A 26092-nucleotide genomic window follows, 5' to 3' on the forward strand; every position below is an offset into this window, starting at 1 on the left:
AATCTTTTGTACAAACAAAAACAATGCAGCCAAAATTAGAAGGGAAAGGAAAAAAACTTTATAACAAAAAACTCTGACAGGGGTCTAATTACTCAAATATACAAGGAGTTAAATCAATTGTATAAAAAAATCAAGCCATTCCCCATTTGATAAATGGGCAAGGGACATGAATAGACAATTTCCAGATAAAGAAATCAAAAGTATCAATAAGCACATGATAAAGTGTTCTAAATCTCTAATAATTAGAGAAATGCAAATCAAAACAACTCTAAGGTATCACCTTACACCTAGCAGATTGGCTAAAATGAAAGAAGGGGAGAGTAATGAATGTTGGAGGGGATGTGGCCAAATTGGGACATTAATGCATTGCTGGTGGAGTTGTGAAATGATCTAACCATTCTGGCTGGCAATTTGGAACTATGCTCAAAGAGCTATAAAAGAATGCCTGCCCTTTGATCCAGCCATACCATTATTGGGTTTGTACCCCCAAAGAGATCATAGATAAACAGACTTGTACGAAAATATTTATAGCTGCGCTTTTTGTGGTGGCAAAAAACTGGAAAATGAGGGTATGTCCTTCAATTGGGGAATGGCTGAACAAATTGTGATATATGCTGGTGATGGAATACTATTGTGCTCAAAGGAATAATAAACTGGAGGAATTCCATGTGATCTGGAAAGACCTCCAGGAACTGATGCAGAGTGAAAGGAGCAGAGCCAAAAGAACACTGTACACAGAGACCAATACACTGTGGTAAAATAGAATGTAATGAATTTCTGTACTAGTAGAAATGCAATGACCCAGGACAATTCTGAGGGATTTATGGAAAAGAACACTACCACATTCAGAGGAAGTACTACAGGAGTGGAAACAGAAGAAAAAGAACTGCTTGAACACATGGGTTGAGGTGGACATGATTGGGGATGTAGACTCGAAACTACCACACCAATGCAACTATCAACAATTTGGAAATAGGTCTTGATCAATGACACATTTTAAAACCAGTGGAAATGCGCACCAGCCATGGGGGGGAAGGGGGGAAGGTTGAGGGTTGAAGGGGAAAGTAAGAGCATGAATCATGTAACCATGTTAACTTTTCTAAAAAATAAATATTAAAATAAAATAAAACGACCCATTTCTAAATTTTTAAACATAACTTACCTAAGAGAATAATTTTGATTCAGAGTTCATGGAACAACAAAGATCAAGGAGAAAATATATTTAAAAAAATTTTATTTTAAAAATGTAATATTCTTTTATTAAGGATGATTTTAATTATTTTTAATTATTTTTCAATTCAATAAAAGTTGTTCTTAAATTACAAAAAATAAATAAATACAGTGTCTAAGGAATATTAGTTACCTGGAAGGAATAAGATTAAGCATTTTTTAAAGCAGTTTGGTACTATGTGCCAGGCATTATGCTAAGCACTTAATAAATATTTCATGATATCCTGACACCAATCCTTAATGGTAAGTACTATTATTATCTTTATTTTCCATTTGAGAACCTTGAGGCAGAGATTTAAGTGACTTGCCCAAGATCACAAAGCTAGTAAGTGAGGCAATTCAAGTTTTCCCAACTTGAGGTCCAGCACTAGCTAATTCCCAATTCAATAAAAAGAATCTTAGAATTGGGGCCAGTGGTAGAGGTCATACATAACCCAGCTGTGCCAGTAATCATTTGTGTGATCTCGAGAGAGTCATTTACCTCGTTTGTAATATTTTTTCTCCATCTATAAAAAATAAAATGATCTAGATTCAATGACTGTCTAAATTTATAATTCCATGTACATCTTTGATGCTTAGTTTCTTCAATTGTAAAATGAAAATATTGGTCTACATGATCTCTAAAATGCCATATAGCTATAAATCTTTGCTTCTTTTATATTGCTTAATATGCAGACAGGGAATGATGACACTGGAGAGAAGCATAGTATCAGATTTCTAAGTAAATATTTAAGAGCATCCTTACAAATGTGGCTTGACTTAATTTTAATCATATTTATTCACTGAAATATATAATAGTAATTATTCTCAACTGCATATATGTGGAAGAATTACAAATGTGATTTGACTTAATTTAATTATATTTATTTTCTTAACTATAAAATAATTATTATTTCCAAATACATATAAGATGAAGAATTGTAGAGTTTTAATTAGAAGACTGCATTCATCTCTGGCCTCAGAGAGATAGACATTTCCTCTCTAAGCCTCAACTATCTCATCTGTAAAATGAATTGATTGGACTGAGTAATCTCTAATATTCTATGATTCTGGGATCACTTTGAAATATTGATCAAATAATTTTAGAAAGAAAAAATCAGTATGTGAAATATTTATTGGAAATATTGAATGAGGCATATGTATGTGTATATACATATATGTATGTGTGCATAGATGCCCATATATAAACACATTTCTACATATAAACAATATTTATATTAATGTTATATATAATGCCTATGTAGGGAGATTCTCCTTAGTTCTCAGAAAAATAAAAGTTTACACCATTAATCTATTGTAGATATCATGAGACTTTTCAATATTAAAAAACTAAAATATATTTTCAAAATCTAGGCAGCTACATTAAAGATATCTCAGTGAAGAAGAAATTATTCGACTGATTATTTTTTATAAATAAAGTAAGAAGCTTAGTGACAAAAGAGAAAATTAACATATGGGTCTAAATAGATGTGTATGTACATGAGAAATAATGCATGCAGAGTGCATAGAGTGTAAAACCATTGAATTACCTATGTGCAAAATAAAGATTTCAATAGATAGATTATTTGCGATTCATCAGAGTAGCATTCATTATGGCAAACCCTGATTTTATGCTTTACACACAATTGCTGATCATTTGCTGATTGATTAATTGGTTAGTGAGATGGAGGATTACTTTTTCTAAATGAGTCCAACTGAAGATTTATCTACCTCCTAAATAAACCAAGGGACCAGGTCATCACAGGGAGGTACACACTCAGCATTCTCTTTGCATTGGGTAGATCATCTACATGCAAAGTGGGTAACAGAGATGGATTTTTTTTTCCTTTCTGCTACTAGAATGCATCACACTCAATCCTTCAAAGGTCACACACTAAGTAAGCTTAGCATAGTGCTTAGAGCAAAGATCAGGTCAGCCCTCTGACAAAATCCTGGCTCTATGACGCTGGACAAGTCATTTAAACTCAGCATCCCAGGAAGCTCTAGGCACGTGATATATAGAGCAGTTGATGATTTCCATTGATCAAGGGAATTTTTTCAATAAGAAGTTGTCTACACATCAAGATTCTGGCCATAACTAATCATGTAAACAAATAAACAAATGATCAAACAAATAAATAACAGGATTAATAGATTAAATAAATAAACAAACAGATGGAAAGATAGATAAATAAATGAACGAATGTTAAGTAGGGAGACACTGGGTACTCATGGACTCTGACTCAATCAGTCCAGTGATGCACGAAATCAAATTACCAGAAAGAAAATAGAGATTTGATAAAAGATATGGACTGTGTTATGAGCTTTGTTTATTATTTATTTTGTTCTCCTCTCCCTGTAAGTAATCACAATGAAGACAAATGGAATAAGATAACAAAATCCAACTGTCCACAACCAGTGATAATCCATTCCACAATGTTAAAATCATAAATTACGTTCAGCTCATTTTAACCTTCCACTGACTCAAATATAGAATAAAATAAATAGATATAAAGAAGCCAACCTTAATTGTACTTGTGTGGGCTCCAGGATATTCTTTTTCTTCCAGTGTCGACCATCTCTGTACAAACTTGGACACGAGGGAATCTTCGTAGTCAACAATCTGAAATCCTGAGACATTTGCCCCTCCAAACTGAATTTTTGATAAATCTCCATCGGTAAATCCCTGGTCAGAGAACAGATACATCGATTTAGTCAATCTAGACCAAGCACAGGAGTCAAAATTTATCCAATCATGTCTTATTTGCAGTGGCAAAAAAATACATCTTTCATGGCATAGTCAATAGAGAGAGCAAAGTTATAGGAAATGTCACACGTATTTATGAGTCTATATTCATATCTGCTCTGAGCACAGGTCCAGTTTCATAGTAAGGAAACAGCAATGTTCATTGGCTGAATGATGACTGTAGTACCTGCTCAATGTATGTGATTTCCTAAGTGCCTATTGGGCAGGATCTCCCTCTAGTTTGCACCATTACATAGTCCTTAGTAATAGAAATGGAAGCTGTAGGGCACAGGGGATAGATGTGGGTCTTGATCTGAAGTTGTTGTTCACTTATATCCAACTCCATGGCTCTGGGGATCAATTTGTACTTGAGGTGTTCTTGGCAAAGAAACTGGAGTGGTTTGCCTTTTCCTTCTCCAGCTCATTTTATAGATAAGGAAACTGAGGCGAACAAGGTTAAGTGACTTGCACAGGATCATGCAACTAGTAAGTGTCTGAGGCAAGATTTGAACTCAGATCTTTTTGACTCCAGAATTATATCTATTGAGCTATCTAGCTTGCCTGACCTGAAGTTAGGGACATCTCAACCAATCAAACTATCAGGCAGTGTACTTAGCACTGGACACACACACATCAAAAACAGCCGCAGTCTTTGGGCTTACATTAAAATGATCAAGACAATATTTATGTAAATATCTACAGATAATATATACATATATATATATTGATCAAATGAATGAGGAATAAGGAAGGTATCTTCTTTAAAGAGGAAGGTACTAGCAGCTGATCTGTGAAAAAAAATATTTCCTGAAGAAGGCACTTGAGCCAAATATTGATGGAAAATTTAGGGATTCTAACATCTGGTTTCAACTTCTGCCTCAGTTTATTATAGCAATATGACCCTTTGCAAGTCAAATAATATATCTAGGACTTAGTTTAAGTTTCTTAAAATGAGGATAATTAAAGCACCTACCCCACAGGGTGATTATGAGAAATGAATGATATTTCTGCTAAGTATTTTGCATATATTAAGTGCTATGCAAATGTGATATAGTAATAGTAACCTAGAGCAACAGGAGCCAATTTAGTGAACAAAATAAAATGCATTTTGAAATGTTGTTAGCAAAACAGGTGTTTAAAGAAGGAAAGGCAACTATATTGTAAGCAATTACTCATACCCCTAATAATGGAACTAAATTGGAACTTCAAAGAGACTATAGCACAGCTACGTATGACTTAGAGGACACGTCTTAGGGAGTTTATTGAGGAGCCAAGAAGTGAGGCTCAGGCAACTATTAAGCATCAGTAACAGAACGTGAACCCAAGTCTTTCTGACCCTAAATCTATCGACCATATCTTGGTGTCCATGATATCACCGTGTTATGGAAACTGAGATTTAAATAATAAATTACTAATTAGATTTTTAAAACCATAAAGGAGAAGAACCTGGGTCTTATTTTGCTTTTTTTTTTTTTGGTAAAATTAATGACTATTGGGGGCAGTTGGGTGCCTCAGTGGATTGAGAGCCAGGCCTAGAGATGGGAGGTCCTAGGTTCAAACCTGGCCTCAGACACTTCCCAGCTGTGTGATCCTGGGCAAGTCACTTGACCCCCATTGCCTGGCCTTTACCACTCTTCTGCCTGGAACCAATATACAGTCTAGTTTCCCATTATTTTTATTTCTTGTCAATCTGCTTTTCCTTTGAAATACCTGAAATTTTCTTTTTTTCGCCCAGTATTTTGATATTGTTTTAGTATTTCTCATTTTATCATGGAATCATTGACATATTTAATAGTCATTTAAGTCTTATTTAAAATGTATATTTCTTTATCATTTGATGCTGCTCATAAAATACATGGTCATTAATGAATCTTTTTATGTCCCTAAATTTAAGATTTCATGTTGGGAGGAGGGAAGTTACCTTCTTGGAAAAGAGATTTACTTGGTTTACACTAAGATTAGGAACAATTAAAGGAAGGTTTCTGGAACATGAGGAATTTCTGAAGGTTTTTAAGATTTTTTATGACTAGAACATAGAATCAAAGAGCTAGAACTGGAAGGAATTCCAGAGACCATCTAATCCAACTCTCCAATTATACAGATGAGGAACTGAAGTCCAAAGAGCTTAATTAGCATGATCAAGGTCATCTGAGTAGTAACAGATTCAAAATTGGATGCCAGGCCTTTGACTCTAAATCCAATATGATTTCCACTGGATGACAGCACCTCTGAGTCTGGTAAGAAATTAATAAAAAGATTACCCAGCAGCACTGAGTGATCTGGGTGTTTTTGTGACTGTTCTTGAATATGCTTTGCATTAGAGATACCTCAGAAATACATTTTTATTCTGTTTTAATGGAAGGCTCATTGTGTAAGGTGGCATAAAAACAAATTAAACTATATTTCAAAGATCTTCTTAGTATTTTGCTTTTGTAATATCATGATCAAATCTTTGTAGCTGTGATGAATCTGTATATAGTCCAGGGTTGCCAAATCCTAAGAAAATTATTAATTTAGATAAAGATTCTCTTTTTTCAAAGAGGAGTTGCTAATTTTTGTGTATGTGTATGTCATGGACTCCTTCCAGTGTCTGGTGAAGTCTATGGGCCCCTCTCTAGACAAAATAATTTAAATAAAATGATAAATTAATTTAAATGCATTTTTAAAATATTTTGCATTAAAAAGGAAACCAATTATATTGAAATAACATCATTAAAATATCAAAACTAGTTCAAAATAGGCTATTTGTCAATGAATACATTATATAGAGCCACAGAAATATTGTTTAGAATGACCCATCTATGCCCACTTCCAGAGAAAGAAGTGGTAAATAAATATAAGTAAGACATAGTTTTATATATGCATATATCTTTTTTTTTGTTAAATGATGCCTTCTCTAATGGGAGGAGAGTAGGGGGGAGAGAATGTATTGGATATTTTAATGTAAAAAATAAAGACTTAATTAATATTTAAAAAGTAGTTCAATAATCAGATTATAAATATCTGATTTAATTGAATTACAGAGGTATTTATTTAATTTTTGTTCTGAATTTAGTAATCACAAAATAAAATGGGTTGTCTTTGTACATAGTAGAACAGAAAAATATTATGAAGCCAAAAATGTCTACTGAGTGTAGCTTAGTTCTTATTTTAAAATATATATTAATTTAAATATCTAACTTAATTTCACTTCTGTGCATTTTTGTAAGTACTTCAGCAACCCTCTTTTTTTTTTTTTTTTTGCCTGCCCCATCTTTAACTACCACTCCCAAAACTGAAAAAAAAATTTTTTTTTTTACTTGGATCTATGTCACAAGAATGCACTGGAGTTGAGATCAGGCTAAACAGCAGTGTGTAGCTGGTAACACTTGGTGATATGGTTTTGAGGCTTTCTTTCTTTGTTTCTCTCTTTTTTTTTTAGTTTCCTAAAACTCAGAGGTAAATCTGAATGACAGAGTTCTATCCCAGATTATCTAAGTGTTTATTTATGTGTATTTGTTATTTTATACTTACTGTTAATAAATCAGATAATTACTAATGGTGATTTTGCTCTTTTCTCCCTTGGCTTCCCTGACAACATTCTCTACTGGTTCTCTGCCTAACTACCTCAGAGCTCCTATGCAATGTTCTTTGCCAAATCCTCATCCATCGCTCCAAAGACATGGTGCTGGACCTTCTTCTCAATCCTCTAAACACTCTTTTCCTTGGTGATCTCATCTACTCCTAAAAGTTCATCATCTCGTTGTAAATGATTTCAAAATCTATACATTAAATCACCAATTGATTAATGAACATTTACACTTGAATTTATACCTCTCATGTTCTTTATGTTTAAAACAAACAATTATCTCTAAACATCTCATCCCTTTTAAGACTATTCTCTAAACCTTCCAGTGGGAACACCATCATCCCTCTAGTCTCTTAGGTTTATAATCACAGAATGATCTTAAACTTTTCTCTCTCACTTTTGTCCTCCAAATCAAAACATTTGACAATTTCTGTTAAGCCTATTTCCATAATTTCTCTTCCCTTGATTGCTAGCTCTCCACTTCTAAGGCTGATGCCCTAGTTTATACCTCTCACTTGAATTATTTTAATAGCTCTCTAATTGTTCTCGTGCTTTCAATTCCTCCATTCTCCAATGTATTAAACACAAAATGACCCAGATAATCTTTTTTAACTGTAATTCTGCCAATGTCATTACCTTCCTCAAAATTCTTCAGTCATTTCTCATTGATTTTAGCATACGATATGAACTCAACCTGGTATTCAGGTCCCTCTAGTTTCATAGTTTAGATCCTTTTATCCCCACAGTAGGATACAAACTCCTCAAGAGAAAGAACTGTTTTTGTTTGCTTTCTTCGTATCTCAAGTGCTTTTCATAATGTCTAAGACAAATGGTAGGAACTTAATAAATTTTAGTTGAGTTGGATTGAATAAGATGTATTTATGGAAGAAAATGCAACTTGTCATTTTCAATAGTCAACATAAGCATAGCTGGATAAAGGGCTAAGCAAAGAAACTAACAGTGTTCCCTTACTGGTACCCAGCTACAATCATACTACTACTCAGAATATGAAATATCTGATTACTTTTATTAGAGAAATATTCCTCATCAGGATTCAATATCTTTCCTGGTTCTGTTGTAATGTCTGTTCTTCAATTGGTAAGATTGGTCTGAATGTACAGACTTCCACGATTTAAAGTATTTTTGCCCTTCTAAGGCAAGGAAACATCACAATCTCCAAATTGTAGGAACCCAAGCAGGTCCAGTCTATTCTTACCCCCTTTCGGGGAGATGTTACTTTATTATATTTGTGACTTAGTTGCTAATTAATACCTACAACTATTTTGAATCTTCACATATATGAAAGCAATAAAGTGTTATTAGTATAGTAAGGAGGAGAAATGATCAATTTTAGAAAATGAGGAAGAGAGAAGCAGTTAAGTCAAAGTAATTATCTTTTTTCGACCAAGGAAATTGTCTTTGTTAAATAAGAAGTTTTGTTAAATGAATATTCATTCAATCAAGAGATAATTTATTGAATGCCTACTGTGTACTACTGTTGTGCTAGGTACAAGGGGAAGGGTTTAAAGGGGAAAATACATAGATAAAGAAAACATGGTCCCTGGCTTCTTTGATTATTAATTATTCACATCTTCCAAATACTTTTTTCATATTTCTTGCATTATTTATAATCAGAGGGAAAAGTGATTTGCAAAACATGAAAGCAAATTATTTTGTCGATTTGCAAAACCAGAGCTGATGAAAATAGTTTGTTAATACTACTGAGTTGTTTTAGTCACATCCCGCATTCAAAAATATCTCTTCAATTGAAAGCTTACTTCTACTATAATATCTAGAATTAATAAATTTACCTACCAGATTCGCAATGATGTAATGGTACCCTTTAACGTGTTTTCCAATGGTAATAACCTGTCAAAGAGAAACAAATAGTATTCCTTAATAAACGCTCTGTCAATTTAATTTGTGATGGCTGATACCAGTCATTAGAAAAAAAACCAACAAATACTAGATTTAATATATTCTTTGGTGAAATTGTTTTAGTGACAGCATGTAAAACAACCACTATAGAACATTAAAAATAGCCCTTACTTTATACTTAGTGGAACTGGGTTCAAATCTCAGCTCTCACATTTATCACATATGTGACATTGGCAAAGTCATTTTTGCATTTGGGGGACTCTTTTCATTTCTAAAATTAGGGGGATGATCTAGATAGGATCCCTTCTATCTCTAATGATGGATTCTTTGGTCTTCTACAGGAGTCTTGAGTCAACAGCTCCTTGAGGTAAATACGACAAAGTCTCAGGCTCTGTAGTTGCTTTTAGATAAGTTGGAATATATACTTGTTACTGGATTTTTTTTCTCATAATCTCTCTGACCCTTCAATACTTAGTGACATAGAGAAAGGCAGATATTTGTATGGGCTTTTATGTCACCTAAAGTGGAGACAATAGAAAATTTAAGACATTTATATGAAACTAAGAAGAGTTCATAAAATTTAAAGACTTCCTTCTTAATCTCTGACCTTTCTTAAATGCCTAAAGTTCATTTGCATAAAATGTCATGAGACAAGCTCTATCTAATTTTCCAGATTTGGAGTGTTTGTCCATGCATTCTCTACTTAAAAAAAAAAAATTAGACACCCCTGTGCACCTTCAAAGCTATACAGTCAAATTTGCGGGAAGAGCTGTGGGCATAGGAAGATAACCTTTTTGGCTATAATATTGCCTTAATTCTCAAAAGATATTTTTGAGCTGTTTATAGTATAGCTTATACAAATATGATTGTTGCCAAACTGAGTTATAATTTAAAATAAACAACTCGAAGCTGGACCAATTTTTCATGGAAAAAATGTCCCAAATGTATATGAACATACCTAGACTACAGCAAAACATATACTTCTCTGGTGATCCAAATTGTTCATTTGAATTTGGTAGTAATTATAAGGAATGTGAAATGAACAATATGGTCATCCTCGGTCTGTTAATAGAAAGTTCATTGTGATCTCATGTAGGGTTATAGGAACAAAGACCAAAAATTTTGGATTTAATGGCTCATTTTTATGTTGTGCTTGAATAAGGAAAGGGTATATATCTGGGTTTTAATTGGTATAGAGACCTTTATGGTATGGAAATTCACTCTACTAGTGCAGATGAGAAACTTGACTGGTGTTCTTGGAGATTTGCCTGGGGCACTGATGTGTTCATGCCCAGCATGTGTCAGAAACTGTTCTTGAACCCATATCTTCCAAACTCCAAAGCTCATTCTCACCATACAGTCTATTTTTCTGCAATTTAAAAAGTTGATTCCTGAAAAACCCCTTTGATAGAAGTAATGCAAGTGTATTCTTCCCATTTTGCAGATGAGAAAGTTGTCTCCTAACAGTTAAATGACTTGTTCACTGCCACACAGTTTCATGCAAAAACCAAGGCTCAAACCCAGTGTTCTTTATAATGATAGCATGCTGCTGATCAACTGTGAAACATCAGCTATGTGATCAAATAAGAAAGCAAATACATCAGATGCAGTCAAAGATTTTATCTTGATGAGCCAAGGGGTAATATTTGAACCAATAAATAGAACAATATATTAAGGAAAGCACTGGATTGGGTAAGCAGTGTTCCATAGAGATAATGCCACTGAGCAGTATTGATAACAAGAGATGACTTGCAGAAAGGGAGCATCTTTCAATGAAAAATGTGGCTTTTAGTTTATCTTAAGAAGCAGAATAATATTCAGTAATAGCCTACATTTACATAGCCCTTTAAAGTTTACAAAGTATTTTGTATATGTTCAATCATTTGATCTTCACAATAACCTTGTGAGGTGGGTACTATTATCCCCATTTTTTGATGAGGGAAATGGATCAGAGAAAGATTTCATGATTTGTCTAGGATCAAATAGCTAGTAAATGCTGGGGGTACATTCTCAGATCTTCCTGACTCGACTTGACAGATAGCATGGTTAGTACAGTTCTTAAATGGTTGATCCTGGGGTCAGTTACTCCTACATCCATCTTCTGCTTTTGACAAATACACATTATTAAACACTGAACAAGTCACTTAACTCGTCAGGGTGCCAGGCGATACTCTAAGTCTGTAGGTTATAAAAGATGGCGATCTGCACTGGCAGAAGGTTTCCTCAGCTAGGAGTTTCCTGTACCACTGAAATTACAGGGCTAGATTTTCTTTTTATCTCCTCTTTTAGTTAACGAAAATGCTGCGCCACTGATGGGAAAAAGAAGTACCAGAATGTAAAAGATAGAACTCTAAGTGTCTGTGTAGAAGGGCAAGCATGAAACTAAGAGGACATGATCTGACCTTCTCATGCTGAGATTTGCTAACTATGCCTATGGAGTCTTAAGAAGCTCAAAGGATCAAATCTTTCTTTCTGAGCAATGAGATAAGACACGAGGTTAATGAGGAGACTGCATTTTAGTATCTATCAGGAAGAAAATAATGACCCCACCAGAACCGATTTTCATTGGCATTTCTTCAGCTTCTAACAATTAGTATCATTACATTAGCAAGAGATGTTATATTGTAGGATGGTTTCAAGCTTAAATAGAGCCAAATTATAGAGCAGAGATGTTAGATCTGGAAGGGACTTCAAAAGTCATTTTGTCACTCACCCACCCAACCACCCCCATTTAATAGATGAGGAAAGTGAAGGATACCGTGATGAAGATATTTGTCCAAAAATGTAAAAGTGTGGGAGTTCAGAGACAGGATTCAAACCAGAAGCTTCTGACACAGAATCCAGAGCTATTTTCACTTCTCCATAATTATTCATTTGGATTAAGTAGGATTTAGTGTTAAATCCAGCCTCTGATATTTATAAATTATATTACCATGGGCAAGTCACTTAAATCTTGATCATCCTTGGTTTTCTCATATATAAACAGGTATAATAATAGCACCTACACAGAAGGCTATTTTTAGGATCAAATGAGGTATTGCATGTAAAGCATCCCGTAAACCTTAAAGTGTTATATAAATAAAAATGAGAAGAAGAAGAAGAATTTCTCTTGACTAAGCTTGCATGAATTGAGGCAGGTAATTATATCTAACAAATGAATTGACAGCAGCCTTGCACCATGCTTTCATATGAAAAAATTATATTCCTTAACTTTCCCCACCTACAGGGAATTTTTGTATTTCAAAATACGTGCTACCATGGAAACCATTTTTTATGAAAAGATTCGTGACAACCCCCTATGCTGTATGGTATCATTTAGCACATGGTTTTAAAATTTATTCTATAGGCAAGTATATAGAAATGTGTATTAGAGCTCTGCCAAATCCACATATTTGATGCATATTGCCAAACACTCTAGACTCAATAAATGTATTAGTCATGTTATTGAGGTTACCTGCATACATGTGTATAGTCTTTTAGCTAATGTGATAATGTACAGAGTCCTAAGAATGTGGCAATTAATGCTTTTGACCAGGGTACTGAAATCAGAAAGGGGGATGACAATATTAGGATACCTTTAGGAGGAAGAAAAAATAGAACTTAATACTTACATAGCAAAAATGATGATGTAAAATGGATAATTACTAATGTTAGTTTCATCTAGGTTTTTTATCAGACATTTTATGATAGAGGATGATTATGTCTTTGTAATTTAGGAAATTTAACATGTTAAAATCCAATCTAAGAACAAGTCACTCCTGTGAATTTCTAGTAAGTTTCTAGAATTTCACATTTATTCGTAAAAGATTTTAGGTTAAAAACAATTAGACCGCAAACTCTAGAGACACGAAAAGACTGACCAAATTGAACATCTCTGTGGCACGCATCATTTGATTTTTTCTCATAACCATTTTGTTTTATTCAGTCATTCAAAATTTAATGGGAGAACTATTCTGCCTTTCTTAAGGTGGTATTATTATATATAAATTAAGACTTCATTAAGATTCATGTTTGCAAAATTTTTTGTTCTTTACAAATTAATGAGCCTTCAAAATCAGGCTGAAAATGATTTAAGAATTTCTTTCAGGATCCTTTCCCCCTCCTTGTTAGCAACTTTCTCAACTCTCCTCTTTAAACCTATCCCCACTCAAATGCTGTCAGTAAATGATTCATCTGCTGATTCATTCCGGATGGTATATAGGGTTTCTAGTTCTCGTAACCTTATAAAGAAAAATGAAGGAGGCAAACCTTACGTGTAGGAAAGGGCAAGCAGGTTAGAGTGAGGGCAGAGAGAGGCAAACATCTCCATACTAGCATCACATGGGCAAAATAAATGCATACACCAATATAATTAGTTCAGTCCCCAAAGCACAAAGCCTACATATGTAGCATTCATTTCCTAGATACTTCTAAGTTCAAAATTGTATCTACATAAATAGCTACTATCCAGTTGTCTGACTTTATATCTATTACCTATCAGCATATATTTATATTTGTATGTATTTGTGCATGTTTTCATTTTTTCATTTATTGTCCTTGATTTCATGAAAATAATTCTCTTTTCTGAACACATACATTTAAAGAAAATAACAATGGATATCTTTTTGATGAAAGTTAAGGGGCAAGGGATCCTCAGCACTAGCAACATACTGGCAAGGAGCACAGAGTGTATAAGTGTTTATGTGCCCACAGGTTCCCAGATCAGATGGGTATGAAAGGCCAACATTTCAAGGAAAGGGTAATGGGCTTTATTGCCTATTGTGTGCACAAGAAGATAAACTGCTAAACACATCCATTTTGTACTTGTCTCTTGCAAGTGATACAAGGTTATTTAGAAAATTAGTTCTTTCAGTGTCCTAAATAAGATTAGAAATATCCCAAAGCACAAATATGTTCTATCATCCAAATAATTGATTTTCTTATCATTTATGGGCTCTTTGATAGCAAGGTCATTCATGAGGTCATTCAGCTGTTGTGGGTTTGAGTCCCATAATAGCCATCATTCAAAAACTATACTCCTTTTTCAAGAGGTTTTGAAAGTCTTTCCCTTTACCACAATACAGGGGATGAAGTCCCTAAAAGACTAAGTGAAAGAACCAAGTGAAAAACATTCAGTTATATGGATAAAAATAAGCATTCTTCCTGAGGCCAAGTGGCATAAGGGATTGAGCAGTAGTTTTAGAATCCCAGGATTCTTCTGAAATCTGTCATCTGAGGCAAGTCACTGAACCTCCTTTGGCCTCAGCTTCTTCACTCACAAAATGAGTAAAGTGGCCTATAACACCTCTTCTAGCCCTAAAAGCCCTACAAGCAAAGTCTCCTTTTCTGCTTTATTTTATGTTTTCATTTATATTGTCTATATCTTATATATAACTAATCATTTGCTTACTGACTCCTCTATTAAAACATGGGTTTCCTGATGGCAAAATCGGTGTTTTTTATCTCTCTTTGTATCCACACTGCTTAGCACACTGCCTGACATATAGGAAAGTGCTTAATAAATGTCCATTGATGACTGACTGACTGAATTACTGACTATGCTTTAATGTGTAATTCTCTAACTGAAGAAGAAAAATTTTCATCAGCTAGAATGGGCAAATGGCAACTTTCCAGTGAAAGATAGCCGAGGTTGACAAATATTACCTAAAATAAAAACCAAGCATGGGATAAATAAAAGCCAGACATTAAATTTAGATTCCTCACAGGGCAAACAAAGACCAGGCAATTTATAGCAAAACCATTTTATACTAGGTTTTAGTTAATAGTCAAAACCATCAAGCTTCTTGGGTCAGCATTATCTGAGAGTACCTGTTATTGCCAACTGATGCCACAGATGGTTGAAATGATTGCCCGATGCTGTGTCACAGTGAAACCATGAAGAAAAAACTGCTTTTCATGCACCACTCCTCCCCACCCCCACCTCAGTGCTTGTTGTAGCTGGTGACTGCCCCAGAGTTCCATATCTTGGGGACATAGACTAAAAAAAAAAGTAGCATCACCTACTTGATCTACAATGTCATTCACTTTGTCACGCTCACAGTCGAGGATTACGCGCCTTTCTTTTTTTACTTCTAGATCTTGAAACAGAGACCGGTAGGTTTCATCTTTCCTGTCATTGTTAATATTCCCTACATTGATAGCAGTCACTTGCCATTTCTTTTCAGCAGCAGAATCCAGGACGGCTTGCAATGTTGATAAGCCTAGGAAAGCACAGATTGAAGGAATAAAAATGTGAAATACTGATAAAGGCATTTGAATAGCTCAGAATCACGATATGTAGCTTCTCGTTAATATGCTTCTAATCAGCTTGTAAGATAATTAAATGATAAACCCTCTCCTCACACTCATCCCACCCCTTAAAAAAAAGAAAAAAAAAGCTTTAACTAACATCTTTGATGGCATCTGATTATTTCAGGACAACATCTGTGAACTGAAGTGCTTAGATGCCACACTACTAAGCAAAGGGTGCATTCTTTCGCAGAAGAGGCATATTCATTCTTCAGAGGCAGATGTCTGCTTTATAATATTACTGAACTGTGAGTGCTTTTTATTACCTCATATTTCTGAAATCAAAGGGCAGGATCACCTGTTTCTTTTCTTACTGCTTGAATTGAACCTCATATCTTTTCCATCCTTTTTTTTTATGCCCCCACACACTACTGTCTTGAAAGATCAAGCAAGTTATTGGCAAGATGAAAGTCTGTCCAATTGTAAGAGCCAAGGATGGTATTTATCCCATGGAAGCTACTCTATTAAATTCTATTGTACTCAACTCAGCAATTTCAACAAAGCCTTTTATCATACCATGTAGGAGTTTTGAATTATTGAGTCAGATTCCACAGTGAGGAAACTATGATGCATAAGTATAATTTTCATCTTCAAGAGGAAAATCAGTTCTTTCAGGTCACCAAAGTAGTACTTAATATTCTAGAGAGTACCATTTACTGAAAAAAAGCTCATTTTATTTCTCAAATCAGAGAGTATTTTAATCCCTAATATAAGTTTTGTTTGAAGTCATTATAATTCAATATTAGATTCTTAGAAAATATATTACTAGCATTTTACTTGCTTATTTATTCAACCACCATATATGTGCCAGGAAATGTGCTAGGACCTGAGAATTTCTTTTTAAAAATCCTTGGACAAAACTCATATTCTACTGTGGGGAAGAATATATTTATAGATATGGCAATAAGATATTTACAAAGAAGATATACTTTAATTTTGGTAGAAAGGGCACTAAGAACAGCATTGATCAGGAAAGATGACAGAAAGAAAGTGACTTAAGTTCAGTCTTGAAAAACAGTAGCAATATAAAAGACAGAAGAGCCAGACCCAAAGTTAGAAAAACAGTATGTACAAAAGAAAGGACAAAGAGATGGCCAACACATAAGACAGATTGACTGAAGGGCAAAGTACATAGAGTTAAGTAAAGTTTGCCTGGAAAATTATAAATGACAAAAGAAAAATTTGCATTGTGGTGAGGTGTCAGTTGGAGGACCTCAAAGCCAGAGAAGTGACATGATCTAAACTATCCCTGTTATTTATGTATCATTGGCTGTCTTGAGAGGCAAGAAAACTCTAACTTGGTGGATTAAATAAGCCACTCGAAACATAAACCTACATTCCATAAATATCCCTGTATGTAAATTAAAACCTTCTATGTTTATCCATTTCTAGTTTGTACACCTACATAAAGAAAGATATCCATAATGGTAACATGGTAATCACTCATATTCTTGAATTTAATTATTTAGCTTTCTTTCTGTCTTCTCAGAGACAGACACAGAGACAGATATAGAGAGAATGAGAGAGAGAGAGAGAGAGAATGAGAGAGAGAGAAAGAAAGAGAGAAAGAGAGAAAGAGAGAGAGAGAGAGAGAGAGAAAGAGAAAGAGAGAGAGAGAGAGAATAACTTGTCCTTTGACATCATTTTAACTATATTCAGCAACAGAGAAAACAAAAATTGTCTTGGTCAGTCAGAATGTGACAATTTGATGAAAAGTTTTCCACGACAACACAGAATCACGTTCCTAGAAGACATTGATGAGAAAAACTTAGCTAGTCTTCAAAAAAGACAGGTTTGAAACCATCTCCAAAATAGCATTATTATGTTTATTACAAGTGTTTCTGTGAACAGTAGAAGTCATTCAGAACAATCACATATTTTTGTGGCATTTAGACCCATTCCAGATTTTAAGGAAATCAGTTCAGCACTACCAAAGGCATTTACACCCCCTGGAAGATAAATTGGCTATGATCTCAATGTGGTAAATGACACCATATATTGAACCTAATTTGCAGAAATATAATGTGTTATAAACATATAAGAGAATCATGTACCATGAATTCTGATATTAAGAAATAAAAATAATATGTATTTTTTAATTAGATAGAGAGATTTTTTTAATTACTTGTTTGGTATTTAAGACTGGCAATTAAAGAGTACACACAAAGAAAATTCAAATTTGATTAGAATCAGTAAACTCCTACCAAATTTTTGTGGAACAATTAAAAAAAGTTAATTTAAAATTAAGATATTTCATTTAGTTAAAATATTTAAGAAAAAGAGATAAAACCTCATGATAACACATTCTCAACACTCCATAAATTTCATAACTTCACTATGTATAAATGGAATCTTCTCTGTTTCAATAAAAACTCATTTCCTCTCTGTTCAGCCTCAGTGAATGAGGAAATCATTTGGCCACCATGCTTAAAATAGTAAACTATTCCTATAGTTGAATGTAGATATTGCCTGTCTTCACTTCAGCAGGCTATAAAGACTAAGCATCTTTTATCCTTTTCTTTATATATGCATTTTTGAATTCATAATCATTTTTTACTCTCCCTTGAAACTCTCTAAACTATTGAAATGATTCTATGATCTCATCATTATCGGTATTACCTTTAATGATTCATACCCTCACTTGCCCATTCATTCATGGTATCTCTTTCCTTTACCTCAATCCATTAATACTATTCTTCCATTTTTTATTTTGTCACTACAGGATAATAATAGAGCCAAAAATGTATCTGTTGATTTTCTTTTCTTATGGTGATATGAATAGGCTATTTTCTTTTTTGCTCATACATTTCTTTGATATCTTAATTCTGGTTCTCTTAATTCCTTATTTTTCATACTCATGCTCAGTCATATGCCTACTCATAACCACCATATTTCTACTCCTTTCTAGTTGAAAATTATTTTCAGTTCTTTGAAGATTATAGAATACCATAATTCATACCCTCTAAGTAGTAACATGAATTGTAATGGGAAAAGGATAGAGATAAGGATAAGATTTAAGAGAAGTGGAAGGTTGTCTTTAAGGCACATACTAGGAACTCTAGAGAAAGGATTTTAGCAGGCAGGGGGAAGAGGAGGAACAGTTTAGAAGGGACAACTGTTAGAGTGAGTGACTTTCTGTGGTAGTGAAGAGACTCTTCCTGTACTGAAGGGAAAAGGAAAGGCTGGCTTGTGGGAGCTTAGTGGAGAAGGAAAAACCCTAAAATCATTTTTGGAGGTTCTCTGTTTGACTGAAGAACATCTAACAAGGGACCTGACTATATACCTATTGTGTTTTTATCAATTTTCCAGAAGGTTTTGTCTAAAATCCTGTCAAGTTGGCTTTGAGGTTTTACCTTAGGGGTCAAACCCAGTGGGGTGGACTTAGCTATTTTGAGAGTAATCATAACAGGTTTTTGAGAAAGCTTTTGCACTCAACCAAACCAGCTACTGAGGGTCGTAGACAGGCAGCTTAACCAGCTCTTTTTGGGGAACACCTAAATAGAAATAGGGAGCTGGTAGGTTAGCTTGAAGACCAGAAGACTCCCTCTTGTGAGGGAAGTAGATGTTTGTGGGTTGGATAGCCAGCTCCCTTAGAGTCAGGGACACCTTGTTCTGATCCCCAGTTTGTACCCTCTCTTTGAATAAATAGTGATACCAATTTTATATAACATTGTCTCCAAGACATTTTGTGCAACTGGCTCAGTGAGAGAAAGTGGTTCTACATTACTCTCACTAACAGGGGGCAAGAATACCCTGAGACCATAGCTGGGTATTTAGGGAGTTCTCTAAGTGGAAACTATATCTATCCACTTGAGTTCTCCTATTAGCCTTCTGGTTTTATCAGCTACTTTCTGTTGTGTGTTTTTTTTTGTTATTGTCGTTGTCATTTTTAAATACAACAGGAATCCCCATATGCTATCTTCATGTTATGTCTACAACTGTTATACAAGTACTCTCTGAAATTATAGCTTGTGAGGGAAATATAGATTACAATTAAAGATATCATGTCTATTCTTTTTTTAAATATTAGGCCCATATGAATGATTAGTAAAAGGTTCATATGAAGACGATATTTGTAATAATGGAAATTCAGTGCTATCTTATAAGCACTCCTAGGAAATTCAAGCATGGAGGGCAATTTGAAAATAGATTTCATCAAGTGATAACTGAATCTGTTCCTTGGCAGTTCTCTCTATCAATGAAAATGTAAATGATTTTTTTAAATCAGTTAGAATTTACTCAAGAAAGTGGCAGACTTTCAAACTCATTAATTCCACACACCAGAAGTCATTAACGGTCAATGCTGGTTTTTTTGTGACTTAAATCTATCATCATTAAAGTGCTTAATTTGTAACAGGAAAAGCTAACAAAACTACCATTTGTTACAGAGTTAAATCTCTTCTAGAGTGCTTCATTTTTATACTTGATTGATTTTGTTTAATGGTAAGTCAATGCTAATATGAAGTCATATATGTAAGACAATAGTAGCTGCTTGATAAATAGATGGACTTCCTCCTATCCTTCATTATTGGAGATTATGATACTGATTCACTCTCTGAGGAATATACATTCAAAGCGGGATCCTCTTCTCTCTCCCACCCTCAGTAATGGTTTATATTTAGTCATTCAAAAATTTTTTTAGCCTGCCCCCTTCCTTACAGTCCCCAGTTTTCTCTTTATGAGATAGCAGGTTAAGTTAAGATTAGAAAGTGTTATTAAAATCAAAGACAAGTGGAGATCACCAAACTATAAACAAGTATGACCCACATACTGACCTAGAAAACCACATATTAATTTTATCTGTATTCTTTTATTTAAAATTTTTCATTTTGTTAAATATCACCAAAATACCTTTTAATATGTTTCTGACCACATTTAAGAGAGTTGCTGGCTGAATATGGAGCCAGTGGTGGGCTCATGTTTGGTACTCTGCTCTAAGGGGCCTTTGAGATCATCATATCCAGCTCTCTCATTTTACAGACAAAAAAAAAATAGAAAGATTAGATGATTGATGCAGGGTTATCAGCTTATATGTGTATATGGTTAGATTCAACTCAAGGCATTTGTTACTCTAAGTTTGCCATTCTCTAATTCCACTAGGATTGCTCTGAGTTTATTATTATGTGGGTTCTTGATAAAGCTTAGAGTATAGTACATATGGTAAAAAGGAAAAGCCTGGATTTTCATTCTAGCTTTACATATTAGCGTTTGTGTGAAATTTTTGGAATCCTTTCCTCCTGTATAAAGTAAGTGGGCCAGAATAGATCACCTCATGTCCCTTCCAGCTTTTTTTATTGTGCTTCTTTTTTTAATATTATACTTCTTTATTGAGAGCCAGGCCTAGAGATGGGAAGTCCTAGGTTCAAATCTGGCCTCAGACACTTCCTAGCTGTGTGACCCGGGGCAAGTCACTTAACCCCCATTGCCTAGCCCTATAGCAAATAAAATTAATATAGAAGGATATATATATATATATATAAAGATATTAGGGTTTAAAAATCTTTAAAAAAATATTATACTTCTTTAACCATAGGATCCAAATTACTATTCCTCAAGAAATACTGATCATCAGCTCTAGCATTTCTATATATTAGGAACAGATACAAAACTAATAAGGATCACATTAAATATGCACTATGGTTGAAATGACTATCTTATTTAAATGCTAAAATATTTAATGGATGATCTTCCAATTTATTATTGTTTTCTTCACAATGAATTCTTGGGATTAATAATATATGAAAAGGGTACATAGTTGTAACTTAGGCAAGGAGACCAAGGTTTAGTCTTCGACTTCTGTAATTTTAAGTGCTGGCTATATATATACTTATATTTCTTCAGCAAGATAAAACAACTGAACCTAACATATAGTTAGTTAATGATACATTATTAAGTAAACCACAGTCACATTTGGAAGCACTGGGATGGATCCATCAGGACTAGGCATGTTTTTGAGTTTTTGTTGCCCCAGGCAACCTAGATCATGATAAAATATTTAGGATGATTCTCATTCTAGCTTCTCTCACATTAAAAAAATGAGAAACTTCATGCATATGAATGAAAATTATACAGGATGCATAGCATCAACAGTATTCTTACCTTACCTAGACTATGCAAAAAAATTTAAAAAAAAAACCAATATGTTGCATTCTGTTTGGCCCAAATTTATGATTTTATCAATATGGTAAATCCTTGATGCAGAAACTCTCCATACATTAGCAACTCATTTTGTTATTTATAATCTTAAAAAGTTTCCTAGCTTACAGTGATTGAATAATTTGGTCACAGTCAAACAGTCAAACATGTATAATACATATAAAAAGCAGGACTTGTATTTAGATCTTTCTGACTCCTTTGCCAAGCATCTATATCACTACAATCTGCTGCCTATAACTAAATCCTGATCTAGAATTCTAAAAAGTCTAAAAAGGAAAGAAAGCAAAAATGAAGGCTGAAAAGGGGGAAGATCAATTTCTATAAAACATCAACTGTATAAATAAGTTAATATTAAGTTATTGGAAATAAAGAGATGAATGAATAAGGCATTCATTAAGTCCTTACTATGTACAAAGTACTATGTTAAATATTGGGCATATAAACAAGAGTAAGACAGTCCCTCCTCTCAAGGAACTCACATTCTAATTCACTATATTTCATAATAATAGAATAAGAGGGAACCAAATGGATTTTGAATTTAGGGGAAATGGTTTATTTTTTCTTTGTAATGTACTAAATTACATATAATGAATATTTTTTAAGAATTTATATTATTTAATTTAATAGAATGTAAACTCCTTAAGGAAAGGAACACTATATATTTATCTATATCTCTCTATTGGTCTTTGTATTTCCAATGTATAACATGTGGCACCTAGTAGGTACTTAATAAAAGTTTATTGAATGTTGAAACAGTTCTGTAACTGGTTAATTAGGGAAACTTAGATTTGGGAGGAAACTTAAAGCTTTGGACTGACATCAAGGAGCAGAACCATGTGCCCTCATTGTCATTGTCACAGATAATGTGACTGAAAGAGAATAACGATTGCTCTGCTGTACTTTTCCTGTCTTTTTAAAATAGGTGCAAAAACAAATACAAAGAGTAGCTTTCTCATCTGAAATGTGACCCAAAGGGAAAGGAAGCAAAGAGACAGAAAAAAAGCTATGACTTTTAAGAGACAAATAGTTCACTATGTAGAGAAGGTCAGGCGTTTGTTTATCAATTACTTTGTGAGAGTCCTTTCTGAAGTACTTATGAGAAAGGTTTCAGAAACAAGTCCCACCACCACAATGCTCAAATCAAAACTTAATAAAATCTACTTGACAATATCTTTAGATTAAGCGAAAGAATCTTAATAGTTTTTTTAGTAGATGATTAGTTTCAAGATCCTTCTATTACCAGATATGGCAATATCCGAGTTTGAGCTTGAGCTCAGTTGTATTCGCAGAATTAAGTGTTTTTAAATCTTCCCAAGGATGGCTAGGGAGCAGAGGGGCTAGAGAGCTAGCCCTAAAGTCAGGAAGATGCGTCTTCCTGAGTTCAAATCTGGCCTCAGATACTTACTAGCTGTGTGACCCCAAGAAAGTTATTTAACTCTATCTGCTTCAGTTTCCTCATCTGTGAAATAAGCTGTAGAGCAGGAAATGGCAAACTACTCCACTATCTCTGCCAAGAAAATCCCAAATGGGGTCAGTCATAAAGAATGACTGAAAAAATGACTGAACAAAAACAACACTTGAAAAAATTATTCGGTCTTTCCAAAAGAGAAAGTGTTTCTCTGCATTAGTAAAGGAAGACTCTCACCAAGAGCTTCCAACACCAATTTTAAAAATAATGAAAATGAGTATATAAGAAATATCATGAATCCTTCTGTTAAAGCACTTATTAATTCAACTTCTATCTGCCAATACCTTCCATACCCTCTTTCACAGTAAAGCTTTTCAGGCTGTAGAGAGAATAAAAGAAGTGGCAAAAAGCAAGACAAAGGGCCAAAAATTCTTTCAGCAAATGCTGAGTGATATTAATACTAACCTCACATTTGTAAAGTGAATGCTTCAGAAAAAATATGTCACCTTGGAATCAATATTTGATATAAATGATTCCATATATTAGTCTGCCCCCATGAAAATAACAATTCTCTCCCTTCCCAAAGAAGAATGAGAAAGTTGTTGACACACTTTCTTTGAGCTAAAGTAGTGGTTATTAAGTGGAATGTTATCATTTCCAGGGCCAGAAGGATACCAGAGAATCCTATATGATGCCTTTACTAAATATTCATGAGTCAGAGGAATTTGGCCCATGTAGTCAACTTATTGATCAATGGAGAATCGAGTGACATCTGCCATCTTTTCCAACGTTGCCAGATGCCTAGATGTTCTAATTTGTGGCAAGAACAGTTTCCACTTTCCATTTGGAATCATTGATGTTCCAGAAGCCTAAACAACAAAGGAAGCCTGCTGGGGGGTAGTTAGCCTTTTGCGAAAACCACCTTGGCTGGTTTTCACAAAGCCATGACTTGGTTTCTGTCAAAGCACCTCTCAGGGTCCTAAGCAACTTGCTAAAACTATGAAATCCTGGGAAAATCACTTCCTCATAAGGAGTTTCTTATGCCAATAAGTCATAGGTCTATCCCAAATACATACATATATATACATATAAAATACCTAAATATCCTGGTGTCCATAACCTATCATATACTTCTTTAAAACAATATGCTCAGATCACCTAGAAGGAGAGAGAGACAGAGATAGAGACAGAGACAGAGAAAAGAGGGAGAGAGAGAGAGAGAATAAGAGGGAGGAGAGGAACAGAAAGAGAAGAGAGAGAGAAAAAGAGAGACAGACAGACAGGGAGAAAGACAGACAGAGAGATAGAGACAGATTTCTAAATATGCATATTTGCATATGTATATGTATGTGAGTAAATACATGTAGAGAGAAATGGATATAGGTATATAATGTTTATACATATAAGTATTGTAGAGATTAATATACAGTATGTATATATGTATAGGATCATATATATATATATGTCTGTGTATTTGTATATGTATATTTGTGTTTAGAAATATATACATAGAGAGAAAAAATTAGACATAAAAATAGAAATATTAGAAAGAAGTTAGAGAAATATATATCTTATAGACAGATTTGATAGAGATAAGAAATAGACAAACAAGAAGTAGGGAAATGAAGAGAGAGACTGGGAGTTGGGGGAGGAGAGGGAAGGATAAAGAGGGAGACAGAGAGAGACAAGGGAGAGAGGGAATGAGAAAGAGATATTCTCATATCTATGTCTCTATGAACTCATATGTGTATACATACATGTAGGTCAATCCACATGTTATATATGATAATACACATACATGTATGTGTATATAAACATATACACAATGAGGATAGTGATTTCCTTACTGTAGTGGACTCCCTAATGTGTAAACTCTCTTCATTGATGCAGTTGAGCTACTCTTGCAGTGATCATTTTCTAGACTTCCTTAGAATACTGAGAAGTAAGGCAACTTGCCAAGATCCTAGAGTTATTATGGGCCTGAGGTAAGACTTGAGCCCAGGAATTCCTAATAGTAAAGCCAACTAATTTTCCAATATGTCAAGGTTCCTCTCTAAGATCTTCTTAGTTAGACAAACATATACATATACATATACATATATTCTTATTTAAATTTTATGTAAACCTTTCAGAAGTCATCATCTTATTCATTATGTAAATATTCATAGCTGGAGCTTCGTAATACCCAATGTTCAAATATTTGCAACATTTGGGAAAATTCCAGTTATATATAAGTTTGGTGTTATGGGCAAAATATCTGATTGATCCGCTGTATTTTTCACTTTGAATCAATATGCTTCATCACTGGGTAGACAGTTTCATCAATAAGCTTAAATCCACAGGTTTTCAAATAGAATTCCCCCCAAACTGTGGAATGAGTATAAAATTAGGATATTCATTCCAGATAGTATTTATCCTTTGTTCTAGGACTATTCGAATTATATATACCATTAAGGCTCAATAATATAAGAATATCAATATAAATGTAAGGCAAGTTGTACTTTCCCCAGTCCAATAAGACCAATAGTTTCTTACCTCTATCACTGTCATAAAGGTATGCAAATTTGTCCCATTGGTAGTATTCAATCAAACTAAGAAGAGCTCCTTTGAGGTCAGGTCTCATCTGAATGACAAATGGATGTGTCCCATCTGTTGGGAAGCTGGGAGTGATGAAGGAGACATGAAGAGTTCCACAAAAGGATGTAATGGTATTTACAGACTTCTTGTCATAAAATCCAAAAATAGCATAGACTCCTCTTGAAAACTGGGAGCAGACTAGGAGAGAAAGAAACACAGAGTCATTATAGGAATTTTTATGATTCTATTAAAATCTAATGTT

The 26092-nt window shown here is 34.1% G+C and overlaps 1 protein-coding gene across 3 annotated transcripts in view; it reads right to left on the reverse strand.

Annotated features, from left to right (window-relative positions):
- The window catches only part of GRIA2 (glutamate ionotropic receptor AMPA type subunit 2), a 174805-nt gene that overhangs the window by 68487 nt on the left and 80226 nt on the right, over nt 1-26092 (reverse strand). For 2 of the 3 annotated variants that reach the window (XM_044682199.1, XM_044682198.1), the window contains exons 3-6: nt 25789-26028; nt 15405-15601; nt 9339-9392; nt 3734-3895 (exon numbers count right to left, since the gene is read on the reverse strand). In XM_044682199.1, the coding sequence (XP_044538134.1) occupies nt 3734-3895; nt 9339-9392; nt 15405-15601; nt 25789-26028 (653 nt within the window). The remainder of the gene's footprint in view (nt 1-3733; nt 3896-9338; nt 9393-15404; nt 15602-25788; nt 26029-26092) is intronic. The other variant, XM_044682200.1, reaches the window with a different exon arrangement.

The sequence above is a fragment of the Gracilinanus agilis genome, chromosome 6, assembly GCF_016433145.1.
Source record: "Gracilinanus agilis isolate LMUSP501 chromosome 6, AgileGrace, whole genome shotgun sequence".
In the NCBI taxonomy this organism is placed as follows: Eukaryota; Metazoa; Chordata; class Mammalia; order Didelphimorphia; family Didelphidae; genus Gracilinanus; species Gracilinanus agilis.